Source organism: Mytilus californianus, unplaced genomic scaffold (genome assembly GCF_021869535.1).
Source record: "Mytilus californianus isolate M0D057914Y unplaced genomic scaffold, xbMytCali1.0.p SCAF_3, whole genome shotgun sequence".
Classification (NCBI taxonomy): Eukaryota; Metazoa; Mollusca; class Bivalvia; order Mytilida; family Mytilidae; genus Mytilus; species Mytilus californianus.
This window is the reverse complement of record NW_026262679.1, coordinates 97,305,083-97,330,462: the sequence shown is the minus strand read 5'-3', so window position 1 is coordinate 97,330,462 and position 25,380 is coordinate 97,305,083. Positions and strand designations below refer to the sequence as shown.

At 31.8% G+C, this 25,380-nt stretch overlaps 2 protein-coding genes and 1 long non-coding RNA gene across 3 annotated transcripts in view; 2 read left to right on the top strand and 1 right to left on the bottom strand.

Annotated features, from left to right (window-relative positions):
- Positions 1–409: 409 nt before the first annotated feature.
- Positions 410–22,471, bottom strand: LOC127733322 (H/ACA ribonucleoprotein complex subunit 2-like protein). The gene is made up of 4 exons (XM_052242702.1): positions 22,224–22,471; positions 20,410–20,479; positions 19,650–19,755; positions 410–823 (listed from the first exon to the last, which is right to left on the bottom strand). The coding sequence occupies exons 1-4, from the start codon at positions 22,390–22,392 to the stop codon at positions 698–700; spliced, it is 471 nt and encodes a 156-aa protein (XP_052098662.1). The 5' UTR covers positions 22,393–22,471; the 3' UTR covers positions 410–697.
- Positions 6,071–9,105, top strand: LOC127733330 (uncharacterized). Its single transcript, XR_007997081.1, has 2 exons — positions 6,071–6,112; positions 8,806–9,105. It is a non-coding gene; the product is annotated as an uncharacterized LOC127733330 (long non-coding RNA).
- An 87-nt stretch (positions 22,472–22,558) lies between the features above and the next one.
- Positions 22,559–25,380, top strand: part of LOC127733323 (ADAM 17-like protease) — a 53,617-nt gene continuing 50,795 nt past the window's right edge. The window contains exons 1-2 of the mRNA XM_052242703.1: positions 22,559–22,635; positions 25,209–25,338. Coding sequence (XP_052098663.1) covers positions 22,575–22,635; positions 25,209–25,338 — 191 coding nt within the window. The 5' untranslated portion in view covers positions 22,559–22,574. The remainder of the gene's footprint in view (positions 22,636–25,208; positions 25,339–25,380) is intronic.

Sequence of the window (25,380 nt, the reverse complement as noted above, 5' to 3'; positions counted from 1 at the left end):
AGAATGATGACTACAATCACATAATGATCGGAGAATTAGGTGATGATGGCAAATCTATGATCAGAATGATGACTACATTCACATAATAATTGGAGAATTAGGTGATGATGGCAAATCTATGATCAGAATGATGACTACAATCACATAATGATTGGAGAATTAGGTGATGATGGCAAATCTATGATCAGAATGATGACTACAATCACATAATGATTGGAGAATTAGGTGATGATGGCAAATCTATGATCAGAATGATGACTACAATCACATAATGCTCCTGGAAGTCTTTTTTGATATATTTTTTGATTGGGTTGCTGTTACATTGATGTGTACCTTACATATCCTTTTATTCATTTATACATATGGACATGGTGACAAAAAAATTTGGTTCAAACTGAAAGTCTGCATCTGAAATTTTAAGTTTATTACAAAACAAAAATAATCATAAATGTAACAAATGTTCATTGATTCCTATTGAAAAAATGCCATTTAACAACACCATCTCTCAAAACAGTAAATAAATTTGCATGTTGCAGATCCTTTATTAAACACTTGATTTCTTTTTTTTTTAATCCTTATTGTTCATATTACAGTTCATCTTTATTCCTAATGGTATTGCACTGCAAAATTAGGTTGTCTTTCAAATTTTGAAAACTTTCTCCATTAAAACCTTTTAAAGTCTGTTATCGTTCTGACATCAAATGGGAAGTGGAAGTTCTTTTACTTGTTCATAACATTCATCATACAATTGTCGGTACTCATCATTTGGTTTAATCATCACCATACAAGTCTGTCGCTTTGAACCACATGCTGTTCCTAAATCCTTCAATTAAATAAAATAATTACAAATTTTAAAGTTTTTTTCATTAAAAAAAAGACATGGAATCAATATTGATTAATGGTACATATTATAAGATAATTTTTAGCATAATTTTTAGCTTTAAACAATCTTGTGAATAAAGGCCCGGCATAATACAACTGCAACATGTCAATAATGAAAACCTGAACTATAGTGTATATTCAAGCGAATCATATGGACAACAAGTTGTGGTTGAAACAGCATTTTATTTTGACAAAGTTATTGGCTAGATGCACTCTATTTGAGCATTTGCCCCATTCATCTCTTTTAAATTAAGGAACTGTAAAATTATATCAAACATGTCGACATATTAATATAAACTCTCAACAAGAAAAACTATACCAATTAAACATAAGTATTTCTGCCACTTCATGCCCTTATAGCTCAGAAACAACAAAAGTAAACTAAATTTGTTGCAATTCAACTGAAACCTCAAAAAAAAAAAAGGAGAAAATTGTGACAAAAATAAAATCCATGTCATTTAGAATCTGTTGGATGGTTGTCTCATTGGTATTTATACCACATTTCCTTATTTTAATTTAGATGATAAAATCACAAAACAAAATTACTAAACAAAAATATACCTGATGACAAACATAATCACATCTTGCATCTCTAGAATCTTTTGAAAAATCAAAGTCAAAGATGAAAATGAACACTTACATAGAGATATCACATTTATTTTAATAGGTATAACATTACACCTACTATTGTCAAAGATGTATAGTGTGCTCAATGCAACACTATGACGGGTGACGCATGCATAGCAAATGAATAAATGAGAAGAAATGTAAGGACTATCTACAATACTACATAAAATAGTTGGTATTCAAATTTGTAAAAGAATTCAATTTCATTATCTATTTCACTAATTATCAACACTGCATACTTATGAAAAGTACAAATTTAAAAACATTGTTAAAAGTTTTGGACTAATGTTTAACTACAGATTAAATTCATATATTTTTTTAAAGTTTATGAAATACCATACTTTTAAGGGGAGATAATTTGAGTGTTAAAATAATATAAATGTACAAGAAATGCTCCCAATCTATACTCTACAAACAGTGATTCAGTATCCCAACCTACTTATACAGGACATGTCCATTATGTTAAATATAATAATGGGCTCCAGTAGGGTACCCCCAGTCCCCCCCCCCCTCCCCTCCTGGAAACTTCAAGTAGCAAGGTCTCCTGCAAAACCCCCAAGGTCGCAGATAGGATATGACCATCTTGGAGCCACAAAAGGTATACACAAATCTTGAATGTTTTTTGCTGGTCAATCAGTGTAACTGGCGTCATTGAACAATCGGTTCTTACTGTGACGTAATAACATGAGCATTGTGACATAGGGAATGTATGGGAAATTGCAAGAATTCTAAAGTCGTCTATTGAAATACACATCACTTGCTCCCTTCAGTACTTGATATAAGTGAAATGTATTTCTAACTGGCAAACCATTAGTGATCGAGACCTAGGGTCTTTTGATTTGAGTCATTGATCCACCAAACAGAAAATGAGGTCATGGTCAAAGGTCAAGGTCATATTCAAAATTTTGATTTTAGCTTAATATCCCTTTTCCTCAGAAACCGTACAAGATATCGACAAAATATTTTAACTAAGCTGTTAGTTGCAACATGTTGAAACATATATATTTGGTTATAAGGGGGTGTTAACCTTAAATTGGAGTTTTCTCCCTTCTGATGATTAAAATTAGTTGTTTTGTAACATAACTCATTAACCATATATAGAAGAGACTTAGGAGTATTTTGATTTGAGGTCCTTGCTTCATTACCTTTAAATTTAGGTCTAGGTTAAAGTTAAATGTTTTGTTCTAGATTTAGGCCTTTGCTATAAATTCATATTCATACATGATAAAGCCATGGGGTTGTTTGCATTCGGTAAATAGAAATATGACCTTTAAAAGGTCAGCCTGTAGTGACCTAATGTAAACTGGAAGTAGCCATTTGCTGCACTGATTTCATTTAAAAAGTACCTAGAACCATATATATTTGAATCAGTGTAAACGAATCAATCAGATGAAACCTGAAGGGAAATTTTTTAAAACGGAAGTAGCAACTTATCTCCCTTATTTCAAGCATATGTATATAGAAACAATATATTTTTGGAATCAATGTAAAGTAAGCTATTATTTGATACTACAAATGACTTGGATTAAACCAGACGTGGCTTATTATCTCTCCAAAATCAATCCCAACCTTCCTTTAGTGGTTATAAACCTTGTGTTAAAATTTTATTGATTTCTATTTACTTATACTAAAGTTATTGTTCGGAAACCATCTGTCTTCAGCTGACGACAAAGTGATACCAATATACGACCAAAAAATTTTCAATTTTTGAGGTCGTATAAAAATTGATGAATTTTTAGTTTTTTTGAATTAAAAAACCATGTGTCTCTCCTACAATTGATTCTGTCAATGCAAAAGTGTAATATTGACTTAAGAAGTGAGTCCATTTATCAGTAAAATACAGAATTAAAAACAAAATCAAAATTTTTTCTTAAGATGCTATTTCTTGGTCTAAGAAGATTAGCTTCTGTCCAAGTTTCATAACAATCCACAAATTTATCATGTCAAAAACTAGAGGCTCTCAAGAGCCTCTGTTGCTCACCTGTATTTACTGATGCTTTGGAAATCATGTAAAATAAGGTTAAAATCATAATTAATAGTATTAGATATTAGATATAATGATATCTAAGATAAAAACAAATAAAATGCTCCGCAGGGCGCAGCTTGATACGACCGCAGAGGTCGAACCCTGAACAGTTGGGGGAAGTATGGACACAACATTCAAGCTTGATACAGCTTTGGATTTGGATTGTGATTAAATATTTGACACAGCATAGGTTTCTAACACAGATTGAATGTGGTCTAAGAACTTAAAAATTTTAAATTGACATTCACCTATTATGGTCCAATATCCAAAATCTAAATACATGGTTAGATTCAGCATATCAAAGAACCCCAAGAATTCAATTTTTGATGAAATCAAACAAAGTTTAATTTTGGACCCTTTTGACCTCAATGTGGACAAAGTTGATAACGGGGCCCAAAAATCAAAAATCTAAATACATGGTTAGATTCAGCATATCAAAGAACCCCATATATTTAATTTTTGTTGAAATCAAACAAAGTTTAATTTTGGACCCCGATTTGGACCAACTTGAAAACTGGGCCCATAATCAAAAATCTAAATACATGTTTAGATTCAGCATATCAAAGAACCCTAAGAATTCAATTTTTGTTAAAATCAAACTAAGTTTAATTTTGGACCCTTTGGACCTTAATGTAGACCAATTTGAAAACGGAACCAAAAATTAAGAATCTAAATACACGGTTAGATTCGGCATATCAAAGAACCCCAATAATTCAATTTTTGATGAAATCAAACAAAGTTTAATTTTGGACCCTTTTGACCTCAATATGAACCAATTAGATAACGGGGTCCACAAATAAAAAATCTAAATACATGGTTAGATTCAGCATATCAAAGAACCCCATATATTCAATTTTTGTTGAAATCAAACAAAGTTTAATTTTGGACCCCGATTTGGACCAACTTGAAAACTGGGCCCATAATCAAAAATCTAAATACATGTTTAGATTCAGCATATCAAAGAACCCTAAGAATTCAATTTTTGTTAAAATCAAACTAAGTTTAATTTTGGACCCTTTGGACCTTAATGTAGACCAATTTGAAAACGGAACCAAAATTTAAGAATCTAAATACACAGTTAGATTCGGCATATCAAAGAACCCCAATAATTCAATTTTTGATGAAATCAAACAAAGTTTAATTTTGGACCCTTTGGACCTCAATGTGGACCAATTTAAAAACGGGGCTCAAAATCCAAAAACTAAATACACGGTTAGATTCAGCATATTAAAGAACCCCATGAAATCAAGAATAAAACCCCATTGAAATTGGTCAAGAAATAAGCAATTTATAGGAAGTATCTTCTTTTGCACAATCCTGTGCTATTAAATATTTCTTGCTATTGCGCAATACTGTACAATTGACAATTTCTTGCTATTGCGCAATATTGTGCTATTGGATATTTCTTGCTATTGCGCAATACTGTGCAATTGAAGATTTCTTGCTATTGCGCAATACTGTGCAATTGAAGATTTCTTGCTATTGTGCAATACTGTGCAATTGAAAATTTCTTGCTATTGCACAATACTTATTATATAATAATTTACACATCCTGTTTGGTGTGTATCTCCTACCATATCATTATTATTTGATTTTAAATATAAATCAGAAATAACCAACTTAAAATGGAAAATTTTAAAAGAAACAAAAAAGGAAAAAAAGAAAAAAAGGAAAAAAAAATAAATCCCCCCCCCAAAATTTTTTGAACCCCCATTATGATTCATCACCCCCAAACTCAATCCCAGCCTTCCCTTTGTGGTATGGTACCTTGCAGTACAATTTCAGAGAGATCCATACACTTGAACACAAGTTATTGTCTGGAAACTAGAAAAAAATGTGTTTTTTGGCCCCTTTTTGGCCCCAAATTCCTAAACGTTTAGGGCAATTACCCCCAAACTCAAACCCAGCTTTCCCTTTGTGATATGGAACCTTGTAGTACAATTTCAGAAAGATCCATACACTTACACACAAGTTATTGTCATGAAACTAGAAAAATGCTTGTTTTTTGCCCCTTTTTTTGCCCCTAATTCCTAAAATTTGGAGGCAATTACCCCCAAAATCAATCCCAGCATTCCATTATTGATATGGAACCTTGTGGTACAATGTCAGAGAGATCCATACACTAACACACAAGTTATGTCTGGAAGTTACAAAAATGCTTATTTTTGGCCCCTAATTCCTTTACTGTTATTACCATAACCCCCAAAATCAATCCCAACCTTCCTTTTGAGGTATTGAACCTTGTGGTAAAATTTCATAAAGATCCATTCACTTAAACTAAAGTTAGAGTGCGAAAACCAAGTGTCTTCGGACGACGCCGGACGACGACGACATACCAATATACGACCACAAAATTTTTTTTGCGGTCGTACAAACCTGCAAAATTTCTGTAAAATTACAAACTCAGGGGCAGCAACCAAACAACGGGTTGTCTGATTCATCTGAAAATTTCAGGGCAGATAAATCTAAATCTGATGAACATTTTTGCCACATGTCAGATTTGCTCTAAATGCTTTAGTTTCAGAGATATAAACCAATAAAATGCTTCGCTGGGCGCAGCTTGATACGACCGCAGAGGTCGAACCCTGAACAGTTGGGGCAAGTATGGACACAACATTCAAGCTTGATACAGCTCTGAATTTGGATTGTGATTAAATATTTGACACAGCATAGGTTTCTGACACAGAAAGAATGTGGTCTAAGAACTTCAATTTTTTTAATTTACCTATTATGGTCCAATGTCCAAAATCAAAATACATGGTTAGATTCAGCATATCAAAGAACCCCATATATTCAATTTTTGTTGAAATCAAAAAAAGTTTAATTTTGGACCCCAACTTGGACAAACTTGAAAACTGGTCCCATAATCAAAAATCTAAACACATGTTTAGATTCAGCATATCAAAGTACCCGAAGAATTCAATTTTTGTTAAAATCAAACTAAGTTTAATTTTGGACCCTTTGGACCTTAATGTAGACAAATTTAAAAAACGGGACCCTAAATTAAAAATCTAAAAACACAGTTAGATTTGGCATATCAAAGAACCCCAATAATTCAATTTTTGATGAAATCAAACAAAGTTTAATTTTGGACCCTTTTGACCTCAATATGAACCAATTTGATAGCGGGCCCACAAATAAAAAATCTAAATACATGGTAAGATTCAGCATATCAAAGAACCCCATATATTCAATTTTTGTTGAAATCAAACAAAGTTTAATTTTGGACCCCAATTTGGACCAACTTGAAAACTGGGCCAAAAATCTAAAATCTAAATACATGTTTAGATTCAGCATATCAAAGAACCCCATATATTCAATTTTTGTTGAAATCAAACAAAGTTTAATTTTGGACCCCAACTTGGACCAACTTGAAAACTGGGCCCATAATCAAAAATCTAAACACATGTTTAGATTCAGCATATCAAAGAACCCTAAGAATTCAATTTTTGTTAAAATCAAACTATGTTTAATTTTGGACCCTTTGGACCTTAATGTAGACAAATTTAAAAAACGGGACCCAAAATTAAAAATCTAAATACACGGTTAGAATCGGCATATCAAAGAACCCCAATAATTCAATTTTTGATGAAATCAAACAAAGTTTAATTTTGGACCCTTTGGACCTCAATGTGGACCAATTTAAAAACGGGGCCCAAAATCCAAAAACTTAATACACGGTTAGATTCAGCATATTAAAGAACCCCAAGAATTCAAGAATAAAACCCCATTGAAATTGATCAAGAAATAAGCAATTTATACGAAGTATCTTCTTTTGCACAATACTGTGCAATTGAATATTTCTTGCTATTGCGCAATACTGTACAATTGACAATTTCTTGCTATTGCGCAATATTGTGCTATTGGATATTTCTTGCTATTGCGCAATACTGTTAAATTGAAGATTTCTTGCTATTGCGCAATACTGTGCAATTGAAGATTTCTTGCTATTGTGCAATACTGTGCAATTGAAAATTTCTTGCTATTGCACAATACTTATTATATAATAATTTACACATCCTGTTTGGTGTGTATCTCCTACCATATCATTATTATTTGCTTTTAAATATAAATCAGAAATAACCAACTTAAAATGGAAAATTTTAAAAGAAAAAAAAAAGGAAAAAAAGAAAAAAAAAAAAAAAAAAAAATCCCCCTCCCCCAATTTTTTGAACCCCCTTATGATTCATCACCCCCAAACTCAATCCCAGCCTTCCCTTTGTGGTATGGTACCTTGCAGTACAATTTCAGAGAGATCCATACACTTGAACACAAGTTATTTTGCTGGAAACTAGAAAAATGCTTATTTTTGGCCCCTTTTTGGCCCCCAATTCCTAAACGTTTCGGGCAATTACCCCCAAACTCAATTCCAGCTTTCCCTTTGTGATATGGAACCTTGTAGTACAATTTCAGAAATATCCAAACACTTACACACAAGTTATTGTCATGAAACTAGAAAAATGCTTGTTTTTTGCCCCTTTTTTGGCCCCTAATTCCTAAAATTTTGAGGCAATTACCCCCAAAATCAATTACAGCCTTCCCTTTGTGATATGGAACCTTGTGGTACAATGTCAGAGAGATCCATACACTTACACACAAGTTATTGTCTGAAAGTTACAAAAATGCTTATTTTTGGCCCCTTTTTGGCCCCTAATTCCTTAACTGTTGGTACCATAACCCCCAAAATCAATCCCAACCTTCCTTTTGTGGTATTGAACCTTATGGTGAAATTTCATGGAGATCCATTCACTTAAACTAAAGTTAGAGTGCGAAAATCAATGTGTCTTCGGACGACGCCGGACGACGACGACAACGACGACGACGACGACGACGACGACGCCAACGTCATACCAATATACGACCAAAAAATTTTTAATTTTTGCGGTCGTATAAAAACTGCATTTTACCCCTATGTTCTATTTTTAACCAAATCGGCCATGATGGTTGGAAGGGGGGGTCATCGGACAATTTTTTTAAATTAGATACCCTAATAATGATTAAGCCAAGAATGGTTAAATTTGTCTCAGTAGTTTCAGAGAAGAAGATTTTTATAAAAGATTACAAAAATTTACGAAAAATTGTTAAAAATTGACTATAAAGGGCAATAACTCCTAAAGAGGTCGACTGACAATTTTTGTCATGACGACTTATTTGTAGATCTTACTTTGCTGAACATTATTGCTGTTTACAGTTTATCTCTATCTATAATTATATTCAAGATAATAACCAATAAAATGCTCCGCAGGGCGCAGCTTGATACGACCGCAGAGGTCGAACCCTGAACAGTTGGGGCAAGTATGGACACAACATTTAAGCTTGATACAGCTCTGAATTTGGATTGTGATTAAATATTTGACACAGCATAGGTTTCTGACACAGAATGAATGTGGTCTAAAAACTTAAAAATTTTAAATTGGACATTCACCTATTATGGTCCAATATCCAAAATCTAAATACATGGTTAGATTCAGCATATCAAAGAACCCCAAGAATTCAATTTTTGATGAAATCAAACAAAGTTTAATTTTGGACCCTTTGGACCTCAATGTGGACCAATTTAAAAACGGGGCCCAAAATCCAAAAACTTAATACACGGTTAGAATCAGCATATTAAAGAACCCCAAGAATTCAAGAATAAAACCCCATTGAAATTGGTCAAGAAATAAGCAATTTATACGAAGTATCTTCTTTTGCACAATACTGTGCAATTGAATATTTCTTGCTATTGCGCAATACTGTACAATTGACAATTTCTTGCTATTGCGCAATATTGTGCTATTGGATATTTCTTGCTATTGCACAATACTGTGCAATTGAAGATTTCTTGCTATTGCGCAATACTGTGCAATTGAAGATTTCTTGCTATTGTGCAATACTGTGCAATTGAAAATTTCTTGCTATTGCACAATACTTATTATATAATAATTTACACATCCTGTTTGGTGTGTATCTCCTACCATATCATTATTATTTGCTTTTAAATATAAAACAGTATTACCAGCTTAAAATGGAAAATTTTAAAAGAAAAAAATAAAATGCTTCGCTGGGGCGCAGCTTGATACGACCGCAGAGGTCGAACCCTGAACAGTTGGGGCAAGTATGGACACAACATTCAAGCTTGATACAGCTCTGAATTTGGATTGTTATTAAATATTTGACACAGCATAGGTTTCTGACACAGAAAGAATGTGGTCTAAGAACTTGAATTTTTTTAATTTACCTATTATGGTCCAATGTCCAAAATCAAAATACATGGTTAGATTCAGCATATCAAAGAACCCCATATATTCAATTTTTGTTAAAATCAAACAAAGTTTAATTTTGGACCCCAACTTGGACAAACTTGAAAACTGGGCCCATAATCAAAAATCTAAACACATGATTTTAAATACATGTTTAGATTCAGCATATCAAAGAACCCAATATATTCAATTTTTGTTGAAATCAAACAAAGTTTAAATACTGGACCCAATCTTGGACCAACTTGAAAACTGGGCCCATAATCAAAAATCTAAACACATGTTTAGATTCAGCAAATCAAAGAACCCCAAGAATTCAATTTTTGTCAAAATCAAACTAAGTTTAATTTTGGACCCTTTGGACCTCAATGTAGACCAATTTAAAAAACAGGACCCAAAATTAAAAACCTAAATACACGGTTAGATTTGGAACATCAAAGAACCCCAATAATTCAATTTTAGATGAAATCAAACAAAGTTTAATTTTGGACCCTTTTGACCTCAATATGAACCAATTAGATAACGGGGTCCACAAATAAAAAATCTAAATACATGGTTAGATTCAGCATATCAAAGAACCCCATATATTCAATTTTTGTTGAAATCAAACAAAGTTTAATTTTGGACCCCAATTTGGACCAACTTGAAAACTGGGCCAAAAATCAAAAATCTAAATACATGTTTAGATTCAGCATATCAAAGAACCTCATATATTCAATTTTTGCTAAAATCAAACAAAGTTTAATTTTGGACCCTTTGGACATTAATGTAGACCAATTTGAAAACTGGACCCAAAATTAAAAATCTAAATACACTGTTAGATTCGGCATAACAAATAAATAAATGTGATCAAAGATTTTACAAATCTAATGCGCCATACTGTGCAATTAAAGATTACTTCTTGAAATTTTTCAATATTTGAAATTTGAAAAAAAAATAATATTTGAAGAATACTTCTTTTTAATTTCTGAAATCTGAAATGAGAAAAAATTGGCCCCCCACAATTTCTTTTTATCCCCCCCCCCTTTTTCCCCCAAAAAAATTCTTTCCCTCAAGATATGGTCATAATCTCAATTCAAATTTCCAATGGAGTTGGCAACCATAATTACCCATTTAAATTTACCATAGTGCTAACTTAATCTATTTTATAATAGAATTAATAAAAATATAGTGTCAAATCTTTCATATGGATTTTTTTGTAAAAAAAAAAGATGAAAACATTTGCAGATATTTTTACTGGTCTTCCTTTATAAATATGCATTTCTTTAAACATAATTTAAAACCAGTGTAAGGGAAGTAACCAAAACGTTGTATTTGGATTACCTCCCTTACACCGTTTTAGATTATCTTTATTGTTCATTAACCATTACTTTATACATAATTTAAAAGCAGTGTAAGGGAGATAATTTCAATGATGTATTTGATTTATCTCCCTTACACTGCTTTAAATTATGTTTTGTACTAAAGTATTTGTCCATTAACCAGGACAACCTTGTTTTTCCCCCTTTTTTGCCCCTAATTCCTAAATGGTTTGAGCCATAACCCCCCAAAGCAAATCCTAACCATCCCTTTGTGGTATGGAAACTTGTAGTATAATTTCAGAGAGATCCATACACCGTTCCACAGTTATAGTCTGGAAACTAGAAAATGCTCATTTTTGGCCCCTTTTTGGCCCCTAATTCCTTAACTGTTGGTACCATAACCCCCAAAATCAATCCCAACCTTCCTTTTGTGGTATTTAACCTTATGGTCAAATTTCAAAAAGATCCATTCACTTAAACTAAAGTTAGAGTGCGAAAACCAAAATGTATTCGGATGACGACGCCGGACGACGACGATGACGCCAACGTCATACCAATATACGACCACAAAATTTTTTTGCGGTCGTATAAAAAGGAAAAAAAGAAAAAAAAAGGATCCATAAACTTGAACACAAGTTATTGTCTGGAAACTAGAAAAATGCTTATTTTTGGCCCCTTTTTGGCCCCTTATTCCTAAACGTTTTGGGCAATTACCCCCAAACTCAATTCCAGCTTTCCCTTTGTGATATGGAACCTTGTAGTACAATTTCAGAAAGATCCATACACTTACATACAAGTAATTGTCATGAAACTAGAAAAATGCTTGTTTTTTGCCCCTTTTTTGGAACCTTGTGGTACAATGTCAGAGAGATCCATACACTAACACACAAGTTATGTCTGGAAGTTACAAAAATGCTTATTTTTGGCCCCTTTTTGGCCCCTAATCCCTTAACTGTTGGTACCATAACCCCCAAAATCAATCCCAACCTTCCTTTTGTGGAATTGAACCTTACAGTAAAATTTCATAGCGATCCATTCACTTAAAACTAAAGTTAGAGTGCGAAAACCAATGTGTCTTCAAAAGAAGCCGGACGACGACGACGCCAACGTCATACCAATATACGACCGCAAAAATTTTTTTGCGGTCGTATAAAAACTGCAAAATTTCCTTAAAATTACCAATTCAGGGGCAGCAACCCAACAACGGGTTGTCAGATTTGTCTGAAAATTTCAGGGCTGATAGATCTTGACCTGATAATCAGTTTTCCCCTTGTCAGATTTACTCTAAATGCTTTGGTGTCAGAGATATAAGCCAAAATCTACATTTTACCCCTATGTTCTATTTTTAGCCATGGCGGCCATCTTGGTTGGTTGGCGGGGTCATTGGACACATTTTTTAAACTAGATACCCTAATGATGATTGTGGCCAAGTTTGGTTTAATTTGGCCCAGTGGTTTCAGAGGAGAAGATTTTTGTAAAAGCTAACGACAACGACGACGGACGCCAAGTGATGAGAAAAGCTCACTTGGCCCTTCAGGCCAGGTGAGCTAAAAATTAATCCCAGACTGTCGGGAAATGTAAACTGTAAAAAACTTAGTCCATCTATCAGAAAAATACTGAAAATGAAAATATATTTTGAAAACTTTGCATCAGACATTATCTCTTAATCATAAAAAAGATTCTGCCCAAGTTTCATAAAATTCTGTTTGACTAAGTTATTGATGACAGAAAAGCTTTAACCTCAAGACTGATAACTGTAAAAAATAATAAGTCTATTTATCAGTAAAATACAGAAAAATGAAAATAAATGTTTTCAAAATTTTGCTCTTAGATACTGTATTTTGGTCATTAACAAGCTTCTGTCCAAATTTCATAATATTCCATGAAGGTTTGACAAAGTTTATATTGATGACAGAAAAACTTTAACCTCAGACTGAATCTGAATGATAACTGTAAAAAAAACTAAGTCCATTTATCAGTAAAAGACGGACTTATGAAAATAAATATTTTCAAATTCTGCTTTGGATACTGTATTTTGGTCATAAACAAGCTTATGTCCAAATTTCATAAAATTCAATGAAGGTTTGATAAAGTTATTGATGTGTAAAAAAACTTTAACCACAGACTGAACCTAAATGTTGACGCCGCCAACAACGGAATCTAGGATCGCTATGTCTCGCTACTGTGAAATAAATTTCACTGGTTCAACAAAGAGTGAGTCCATTTATCAGTAAAAAACAGAATTTAAAAAAAAATCAATCTTTTTCTTTAAATGTTATTTCTTGGTCTTGAAGATTAGCTTCTGTCCAAGTTTCATAACAATCCATGGAGATTTACAAACTTATCATGTCAAAAAAAATTAATCCCAGACTGTGTGTAAATGTTATCTGTAAAAAACTAAGTCCATCTATCAGAAAATTACTGAATATGAAAATATATTTTCAAAAGTTTGTTTCAGACATTATCTCTTAATCATGAAAAAGTATTTGATGTGTAACAAACTTTAACCCCAGACTGTATCTACTTGTTAACTGTAAAAAAAAAAACTAAGTCCATTTATCAGTATTGTGTAAAATACGGATAAATGAAAATAAATATTTTCAAAATTTTGCTCTGGATACTGTATTTTGGCCATAAACAAACTTCTGTCTAAATTTCATAAAATTCCACAAAGGTTTGACAAAGTTATTGATGACCAAAAAACTTTAACCCCAGACAGAATCTGAATGTTAACTGTAAAAAAACTATATATGTCCATTTATCAGTAAAATACAGAAAAATTGGTAAGGGTTCCGCTGAACCAATTGTCTCCCTTACTTCTGCTGTTAGTCGCAGGCTCAACAAAAATGGGGAAATAATTATTAAAAATTTTCCTCTAGATACTATCTTTTGAATGTGAGAAGCTTCTGTTCAAAGTTCGGTAAGAATCCAGGATGGTTTATGAATCTAATAAATGTTTTAAAAACTTTAACTGCAGACTGTATGTAATGTTAACTGGAAGAAAAACTAAGTCCATTTATAAACTAGAGGCTCTGAAGAGCCTGTGTCGCTCACCTGTATTTACTGATGCTTTGGAAATCATGTAAAATAAGGTTAAAATCATAATTAATAGTATTAGATATTAGATATTATAATGATATCTAAGATAATAACAAAAAACTGCAAAATTTTTGTAAAATTACTAACTCAGGGGCAGCAACCCAACAACGGGATTGTCTGATTCGTCTGAAAATTTCAGGGCAGATAAATCTAAATCTGATGAACACTTTTGCCACCTGTCAGATTTGCTCTAAATGCTTTAGTTTCAGAGATATAAACCAAAAACTGCATTTTACCCCTATGTTCTATTTTTAACCAAGTCGGCCATGATGGTTGGAAGGCGGGGTCATCGGACAAATTTTTTAAACTAAATACCTTAATAATGATTATGGCCAAGTATGGTTAAATTTGTCTCAGTAGTTTCAGAGAAGAAGATTTTTGTAAAAGATTACAAAAATTTACAAAAAATTGTTAAAAATTGACTATAAAGGGCAATAACTCCTAAAGGGGTCGACTGACAATTTTGGTCATTTATACTTATTTGTAGGTCTTACTTTGCTGAACATTATTGCTGTTTACAGTTTATCTCTATCTATAATAATATTCAAGATAATAACCAAAAACTGCAAAATTTCCATAAAATTACCAATTCAGGGGCTGCAACCCAACAACAGGTTGTCAGATTTGTCTGAAAATTTCAGGGCAGATAGATCTAGACCTGATAATCAGTTTTCCCCTTGTCAGATTTACTCTAAATGCTTTGGTTTTAGAGATATAAGCCAAAATCTACATTTTACCCCTATGTTCTATTTTTAGCCATGGCGACCATCTTGGTTGGTTGGCAGGGTCATCGGACACATTTTTTAAACTAGATACCCTAATGATGAATGTGGCCAAGTTTGGTTAAATTTGGCCCAGGGTTTCAGAGGAGAAGATTTTTATAAAAAGCTAACGACGATGACGGACGCCAAGTGATGAGAAAAGCTCACTTGGCCCTTCAGGCCAGGTGAGCTAATAATATACAGGAAAACAGGGAATTTTTTTTTACAAAATTTCCTTCTAGATACTAGCTTTTGACAATAAACAAGCTTCTGTCCAAGTATGGTACAAATCCAGGATAGTTTAAGAAAGTTATTAAAATTTGAAAAACTTTAACCACAGAGTGAATGTAATGTTAACTGGCAGAACAACTAAGTCCATTTATAAGTAAAATACGGATAAACAGGATTTTTTTTTAACAAAATTTACTATTGAATACTATCTTATGATCATAAACAAGCTTCTGTCCAAGTATGGTACAAATCCAGGATAGTTTAAGAAAGTTATTAAAATTTGAAAAACTTTAACCACAGAGTGAATGTAATGTTAACTGGCAGAAAAACTAAGTCCATTTATAAGTAAAATACAGATAAACAGGATTTTTTTTTTTACAAAATTTACTTCTGGATACTATCTTATGGTCATAAATAAGCTTCAGTCCAAGTTTGGTACAAATCCAGGATAGTTTAAGAAAGTTATTAAAATTTGAAAAACTTTACCACAGAGTGAATATTTGTGGATGCCGCCGCCGCAGACAACGACGGAATGTAGGATCACTATGTCTCGCTTTTGCGACAAAAGTCACAGTCTCTACAAAAATGAAAATAAATATTTTCAAAAATTTGCTCTGGATTCTGGTCATAAACAAGCTTCTGTCCAAATTTCATAAAATTCCATGAAGATTTGACAAAGTTATTGATGTCTAAAATAAATTAAACTGTTAACACAGAGATATGTCTTGCCTTTTTGTAAGTTTGATAATGCAAATGTTGCATTTAAATAGCAATACTTTAACATGTAAGTTATGCAAATATTCAAGCCAATGAACCATGACTGAAGGTACATGGCTAAACAATCTCCATGGAAATGAGATGTGCAAATGCTATTAATACAACTGCATACCAAATACCATTGACTTATCATATGTTGTTCCCTTTAAACAAACCTAAACACAAACATTAACTTGTAAACTTTGTAAAAGTTTCAAAGTCAATGAACCATGATAAGGGGGTGGGGCTATATAATCTCAATGGAAACGAGACTTGCAAATGCCAATAAATTTGCATACCAAATATCACTGACTTAACATTTGCGGTTCATCTTAAACTCATTTAATCACAAACTAATACATGTAAACTAAGCAAAAACTTCAAAGGCAATAGACCATGACTGAGGGGGTAGGACCAAATATTCTCCATGGAAATGAAATGTGCTAATGCTTATACAACTGCAAACCAATTAACATTTGCCTACCTACCACTAATGGTTCCCCTTGAACTGACCTAATCACAAACTAATACATGTAAACTAAGCAAAGTTTCAAAGTCAATAGACCATGACTTAAGAGGCAGGGCAAAATTATCTACATGGTTATAAGATGTGCCAATGCTAATACAACTGCATACTAAATATCACTGACATACCATAAGTAGTTCACCATGAACGAGACCTAATCACAAACTAATACATTGTTGATGCCACTGCCACCGGAAACAGCATACCTATGTCTCGCTTTTTGACTCCGTCAAGGCGCGACAAAAACTGACTGAACCTAAATGTTGACACCGTCGACAGAATGTAGGATTGCTCTGTCTCACTTTCACAACATAAATGTCACAGGCTCGACAAAAAGTGCCTTAAACACTGTATTTTTGGAATCAATGTGAGACAAGCTATTTTCTTACACCAGACATACTATCTTATCTAAACTTTCTTATCTTACGTGAATTTGAATGGAAAGACCTTCAAATGTGCATATTAATTTCTATAATAATTAGTACCATCAACAGAAACAAAAAAGAAAAAGATATGCAGTATGATTTAAAGGTAAAACTAAGGTATCCAAGTTGAGTCTCAGACAGGATCAATAGTGCTATACACGGTTGATTCATTATTATTTGTGGAATACCAGTTTTTGTGGATTTCTTTGGTAAAGGTGAAATACAAATCTAAATGTTCAATGAAGTACCAACTTTCTATGGGCTTGTATGAAGACTTTGGCAAAACCATAATTTTTCCCCAATCCACTAAAATTGGTACCCACTAAAATAAATTAATCCATAGCAGTTCCTTTTCTAGATCATGTAGATTATGAACCAAATATTTTAAGTGAATATAGATTCCAAAAAAACACTCTGCCATAATCATACCTGATTAACGAAGTAGCACTTTACATTTAGTTATCAATCATGATCTTTGATTAGATACAAATTATGACCATTCAGCCAATAGTCACTGAAGGTAATTAAGGGTATCTGAGTAGCAACAACTAACAGCTTTTCTTAACCCAGATGATATTTCAATATTTGAATAGGCATTTCACAACACCTACTACCTACAAAGATAAAGTACGCAAATGAGCTATTGCAGTACTAACGGGTGCCACTAGTGGAGCAAATTGAAATCTGTTTTAATGTAACAAATGATAATTTTAAAACATGTATAACATGACTATATTTGTACATTGTAATCTACAATTTCATTTAAATTTGATTTCAGAATTCATTAATATATTTGATTAAATTACAATAAAATGCTAACATTTATTTTCTTTTAATTTTTTTTTAAACGAGTTTAGAGGTAATAAATTATTAAATATTTATCAAAAACCAGCTAATTCAAGGGAAATAATTCAAACTGACAATAATTGTTGATCCAAAATCAATAGCAAACATATTGGTTATCTATCAAATGTATTTAAAATAAATTCATTTTTTACAATGGGTTTACTTTTAATTAAGAAGAAGTTTATTGAATATTTCTTGTAATCAAAAAAGTAATACAGGCTGAGCAGTTTTGTTGACTGTTCTAAACCTTAAAATATTTTTTTTAACAAAATCTCATCAGGTTGTTCATTATTCTTTTCAAATATTGCCTTAGTTGTCATCAATTAGATAACTGCTATGACAACAAGAGCCCTACTGAAAAGCATTACAAGAATAGAACTATAAAATATTTTTATTCTCATAAAAGTTAGAAAAAAAATTCTTAACTTACAAGTCAAAATTTTGGCAAATTGCAATATCCATCTATGTATTCATTGAAATAATATGCACTTCTAATCATGAAAGAAAGCATATCAGGTTTCATCTCATTTTTAAAAATTGTATTCAGTTTCACTTATTTTTTAAAACTGAGATAATTAAGCACTCACAAATATTCTGTATGCACAAAGGGACAAGTAAATAAAATATTCTGCATGCACAAAGGGACAAGGAGATCAAATATTCTGTATGCACAAAGGGACTAGAAAATCAAATATTCTGTATGGACAAAGGGACTGGTAAATCAAATATTCTGTATGGACAAAGGGACTGGTAAATCAAATATGCATTGCATAATTATTGAATTAAAGCTAAAAGGTGACCTGCTAACTACACTATTTACCTAAGTTTTTTTCATGCAGCTTAAATTTATATTCTTTTAATTCTGGCATCTTTATGCTAACTAATGCATATTTTTTGCACATCTTTCCCAATATAAAGACTGTTGCCTAAAGCAAATTTTTGTACCTTTAGGAAACTTGTTTACACATTTTTAGGGGTACAGTCTTTGAAAGGTAATACTCATCACATCAAAGTTTTAATTTTTAAACCTGCATTTTACAGTTACTAATACAATACATAATATAATTTTCTAGACGATTATTGCTTGAACAAATGCTCACAAATTTACACAATGAAATTAACATGCATTCTGTGAGTATTGCCTGGCAATACATAGTCCCCTACCGGTTAAAAATTCATTGTACATTAGTACTGGATCAAAATGCTAACTTAATTTATAACTTGTCATGGTGTTAACTATATAAAAAATATCAATTCAATATCTTGAAGCATGACGAAAAAAAGTGTGGCAAATTGAATATTTGAGTGAATTTTCTATGTCCAAGGACCATAACTCTGCACAAAATTATCAGACCAGAACAAAATTCGACCTTGATCTGTAACTTGTCATGATAATACTATTTACCAATTATCCAATCAAAATCTTCAAGCATGACGAAAAAAGTAAGGAAAACTGATTTTTTGAGTGAATTTTCTAAGTTCAAGGACCATAACTCTGCACAAAATCGTCAGACCAGAACAAAATTCGAACTTGATCTGTAAGTTGTCATGATAAAACAATACACCATATATCAAATCAATATCTTCAAGCACGAAAAAAAAAGTGTGGAAAACTGATTTGACGGACAGACAGAGTGCAAACCTAAAGTCCCCTTTGACTTCATCAGTAGGGGACTAATTATCAGCTTTTAACATTAGAGGGTAACAAGTGGATCAGAAAATGCTTACCATCAGGAGAATCTGATTTCCTCCCAATAGGGGTTGGGTTTATTTGCTTAGTTTTCTATGCTATCAATTTTTTCAATGGTTGTATTGTTTCCATTTGTGATGTTCTTGTCTATCCTTTGTCTGAAAGAACTCTTAATATTTTTATATTATTCAAACTTTTTAGAGAATTTACATATACCAATGATAATTATTTCAGTCATACCTCTTTTGATGGTGTGTAACAGTATGGTAGTCCCTCCTCTTCACAGACCAAAGGCATGTGACAAATAACATCAACTGGGCTTACATCACCAGCTAATACAACAATCCTAGTAAAAAGAAAATCTCATTTATACGTGTTGTCCAATGTGTCAAAGGGATGTACACGTAAGAGTACAAAAAAGTAAATAACAAATTCTGATCAGTCATTAAAATTTTTTTTTCATCTTATTCTTAGGCCTTATTACATGTACTAAAAGTATGAACATCCTGTTGCCCCATTGTGCCTAAATTTTGGTTCTAACTCTCAATATTTTTTACTTTTTGCAGATAAGCAATGTTCTGATAATATCCTCGCCTATATATTTCTACAAAATTAATCTAAATTAAGTAATGTCTGTTAGGTACAGATGCCTTGTTTTAACAAAAATATAAATAAAAATTGTTTATTACAATAAAACGATGCAAACTGTTGTACTAAACAGCCATAAATAGAATGAATGATAAGTATAAGTGGTCCTGAGGGTATGACCTGATGGTACATGTAAATACATAAATGCTCTTGTTTCATCAAAATACATAATAATGTAGTCTCATGTGGGGTGCTCTCAGTTAAATAAATATCAAGATTTTGTTAGCAGTGGTATAAAACTTCCTATATGTACTTTTGTGAAGTAAGATAAGCATTAAAGCAGGAGTGATTTCATCAATTTCTGAGCCAACAAGATTCCAACATTGAACATAATCTGCATACATGTACTTACCCCTTCTCTCCTTTTCTGATAAATTTTTGAACTTCTCTCACACCTTTTCTTAATTGTTTCTGTTTTGAAGCTGAAAACATACAAGTAAAAAATGATACAGGTCACAGCAAACTGCTATGTAACAGCAACATTTTGTTCATGCAAAACTATCCTTACTGGATATTTTAACTATTTCAAGGCGTAAACTTTTACTGCAGAAGTTTTATTCCAGCAAAATATAAAAATGAAAAATTGTCATATTTACATTGTAAAAGGCTGAACTTATGTACATAAAGATATTAGGATTAATCAAAATGAATAAGATTACTCCATAATAACTAAACTGTTGAAAACTTAATTCATAGATATGAAAGTATGAACCAGTACAAATGTATAAAGGGGAGATAACTAGGGTCTAGAAACATTATAATTTGCCATTCAGGACCAGATTTGAATAGAATAAAAAAAATCAAGTTCTAAAATTTGGTAAGATAGGATTTGAAAATTTATCAAGATTAGACATTTTCAACACTCTGTTTCAGGAATTGTTTTTTTGTTGTTGTTATCAGTCACTTTTAAATGCTTCAACATGTTCAATGCATTTCCATTAATAAAATTATCACTTGAATTTGATTATGCACTATAATCCACAGGGCTTTTCCAAGTTAAGATTTTAAAGCCACTGGGAGATATCAGGCTAATGATCTTTAATCACTTTCACCTGTGTTAATGCTTGAAATTATTCGCTTTATTATTTGATAACTTTTCCCTAAAAAATAATCAACAATTAGATTTAAAAATTTTAATTTGATCATGTAGAAATTGCTTTTCTTCACAGAAGTTATGCACTTAGATATACTATGCAATGCAGAGTCATGAGTGCAAGTGTGTCCCTAAAGAAACCCTGTACTGTAAATCCTGATTCTTTTAATTTGTAATCTATTATTTAGTTGAAACTTCCTGTTTTCATGTGTTAAAATCATCTCAGAATGAAAAGTAGCATGTTGATTCCTCAGGTTATTTTCAATCATAATTCATTATCTTTTAAAAATCATTTCAATTCAAAGCTGCTGCTTTCCCAAAATCCTTACTGAAATAGGTAGGAATTGTCATGCAGTGGATGCTGTGCAATCATCAATAAAGATTCTGTCTTTTGGTATGGATTTGACAGACAAAACATGCAAAAAAATATCAAACTGCTTGTGAGCACACTGAAGGGTAAACATTGTTTTTATTTTGTACTGTGAAGTTGTGAACTGCACTGTATTAAACATAGGAACAAACCAAAGTGGTATTTTGAATTGAAGTTTAATACATGTATTAAATTTTTATTAACATAGTTTTCTTGGCCAGGTACACTGTATGGATATTCACAAACATCATTTTGTAACCTGAATTTTTAAGTCTATACATAATATTATAAATGAATTGCTTGACAATGGCAAGAATAGGATCTGAGGCCAAAGTAAAAATATTGTTTGTTTGCCAAAACCTGACCAACCCTATAAATCCAGCCAAGTCAAATTTTGCAGGGTTAAAATTTAGATATTTTTTTTTCATTTACAAAATTTTTACAAGTCTGTTTTGTTTTAATAGCAGAAACAAAATAATATGCTCATCAAAATCCAATAAAGATTTCATCTTAATGAAACACAATTTGTGTGACAAAATGCATTTAACTTTATCTTCAATATATCCAGTGGATGCTTAGCTTTAAAAGTTTTTTCCAATTGCACAGGTTAGTCTGTGGTCAGAGTAGTTTTTGAAGTGAACATTAAAACACAGTATTTTTTGTCCATTTGTTATTCACGGTGAATCTTAAACCATTAGATTACCTTTCTTAACAGCTTTGTACAGTCTTTTGGTCAACTTCCTTGGTGCTAACGGCTGGGAAATAGAACTCTGGTACTTAATTTTCTCTTGCCATATTTCTTTACTGTCACCTCCGTCTCCTGCTTCATCTTCCACCTCAGATCTACGTTTTTCTTTGCTTGATTTTCCCATTTCAGAGAGTGTTTTTTAGAGTTTGTTTTGTATTTTCGGTCCCACCACGTGCAAAAATAATTAATGTAACGTTTTGGACGCTGACGATAAAACCCTAATTTAAAACCGCATGGCCGATCCAGATTAGGAGCTGGTTTATTTACACTAATAAATGTGTGTACAAGGTACCAGATAAATAGGCAATGATGGAAAAACTACTTTCGGTTATCCTTATTTCTTCTTTTTGTATTTTTTCAATTGGAGGTAATTATTGAATATATAAAAATTGCATAATTGTAATTTCCAACTCTTAGACAAGGTTTTTCAGAAAAATAGTTCCATGACCATTAAATTATTATGGCATATATATATTCTTTAAGAACTTAAATAGTTCTCGTTTAACTTTTTTTTTTTTTTTATCTCATTGTTTGTATTGTATTATGAAAAAAATTATTGATGTTGTAATGTTTATGCCCTTTGGGGCCCATAATTGGAAATAAAATATCTTATCTTATCTTATCTTATATTGCATGTACATTGTATGTCAACTTTCCAAATCTCCAAAGGCAAAGGGGGAGGAGATCCCCCCTTTCCCCCACAACCAAGTAGTACTATACAATTCCTTGCTTTCACAAATGTTTCCTTCTTCTTCCTGGAAAGGAAGGGTACAAGTCAAATCAGCACCTGGTTATATTATATATCAGCACCATTTGGCACCTATATTTAAAGTCATTTTGGCATTAAGTTTGTCAATGCGGCACAAAAAAAAATAAAAAAATTAGGGGTTGGATTTTATTTTGTTCAGTACATTGTTAAAAATCATCTTATGTTAACAAGCAGTTAGAATACATAGTCATAGGTAAATAATTGATATTGTTTGATGGTTTTTTAACATTCTGAGACTGATGTTTTGATTTGTTTTGTTTTCTTTAATTAATTAATAACCTATATCAATTAAATGATTAATATGTTTGTTGTTTTAACTCTATACAGATAGTTTTTGATGTTTTTTCTTCAAAAACTTAAATAAAAAACAGTAAAGCCATAATTCAAGCCATTGTTAAATCATGAAAAAATTAGAAGCAATAAACATGATCAAGGGCAAACTATGAGTCCCTTTCATTAATATCAACTGGTTATAACATGCACAAATATCGAATGCACATAAAGTTGACCGATAAAAATACATACCTGCATACAGAAACAAAAAGAACTTGATAATAAACAATAATTCTGGCAATTCATTCCCTATTTACCTTTCATCTTTTTGCATAAAATACTGAATATATATATAAATATTTAATATACTTAACATGGGTGCCGATTTTACTACATGCTGAATTGACTATTCCGAGTGCCAATTTAACCCGGTGCTGAAGTGACTAGAATTTGGTAAGGAACCGGTTTCAAACTAAACGTGATTTGTTCCATGTGAAAACTTTGCGCAGTGTTGGCCAACACTGAAAGTTCTCTCTTGGCAACTTATATGTAATATTTAAAAATGTTCACAATATTTAACAATTATTATTATGTACAACTTGGTGTTGTCTAATTCATTTCAGAACATGCTTTAGGGCAGCCCTGAATCCCTCTGATGTGTTGGCCAATGATATTGATATTGGTAAATTGTTCCAATCCCTGATGGTCCTTGGAAAGAAAGATTGGCCATAGACATCTGTACATGTTCTTTCTTGGTTTTGGTAGAAGATTTACCATAGCACCAATTTCTGTGTTATTTTATACTTACTATACATGTACATGTACATGTACACAGTGTTATATGTAATAACATAAATAAATTCTAGTCACTTTGGCACCTGGTTAAATTAGCATTTGGTCAAATCGTCACCCAGTATAGTCAATTCGGCTCATAGGGGTGGTATAAAAAATTGACCCTTGATACTATTTTTTGTGTGATAAAAGATCAGAAACTGCTTAATACTTTCCCAAATGTTTTTCTCAACAGAATCATTAAGAATTTGAAAAAAATCTCATTTTTGTCATAATTTAACAAACAATTACAAAAGCAGTATGCTAATAATGGTGTAAAAATAATTATCAATTTATCATGATATTTTCAATCTCCTGACTGTTATTTAATGTAACCCACATATCATCACAGCATGTCCTTTTCAATATTCAAAATTGTGCGGAAAAGTAACTCCAGCCAAATTCTGAATAGTCCAGTTTAAGTTAAATAGTGAAGTACTGGTATATAATATAAAACATGTGACTCAGAATTATATATATACAGAAGAATTTCATGTTATTTGGAATTTGTAAATTGGAATATATATAATATTCATGGCATTTTATTGGAAAATATCATACCAAAAGTATTTATTTTCAAATTGGGATTAGGGACTTTCCCTAATTGTTTATTTAGAAGAATAAATCTTTTGAACAAGTTCACCAAATATGATCTCTGCTTTTTTCTCATAGAAATCTTACAGTCTTGCACTGACAATTGTAAAATAAGTTACTGGCAAAGAAACTTTATGATTAATGAATTTCAACCACCAATATTATATTTAGAGATTTGCATCATGTATCAAAATTGTAAAAAAGTCCATGAACATTTACTTCAAATCTTGTATATTAAGAAGCTACCAATTCATGCAAAATCAAATAATTTTCAGTAAATGATATGACTTTTTAAGTGTTTTGTAATAAAGAATTATAATTAAGGTCAAATTTTACTTGCTGTTGAAGAAAAAGTTTAAAACAAAATATATATATTAACAAAAATACTTATGAAATCACAGGACATTACTACAAATCAAAATTCGTGCAGTTACCAATTATCATGATAATAGTATATTTGAATAATTTTTCAGCTGATATATCAAGTAATTTGGACTATTTTGAGACCCTGAAGACAGTTGATATAAACAGGCGTGTAAGACGAAGTGTGGATCCACATCCAAGTTCTCACCTGCATGAAATTTGGTTCTCATCTTTAGGAAGGTACAATAAAATTGAGAATGGAAATGGGAAGTGTGTCAAAGA

Coding starts and splice junctions, on each gene's coding strand:
- LOC127733322 (XM_052242702.1), bottom strand. CDS start 22,392: ATGGGAAAATCAAGCAAAGAAAAACGTAGATCTGAGGTGGAAGATGAA. Junction 19,756..20,409: donor ATCAGAAAAGGAGAGAAGGG/GTAAGTACATGT, acceptor TCTTTTTACTAG/GATTGTTGTATTAGCTGGTG. Junction 824..19,649: donor GTTACACACCATCAAAAGAG/GTATGACTGAAA, acceptor ATTTAATTGAAG/GATTTAGGAACAGCATGTGG.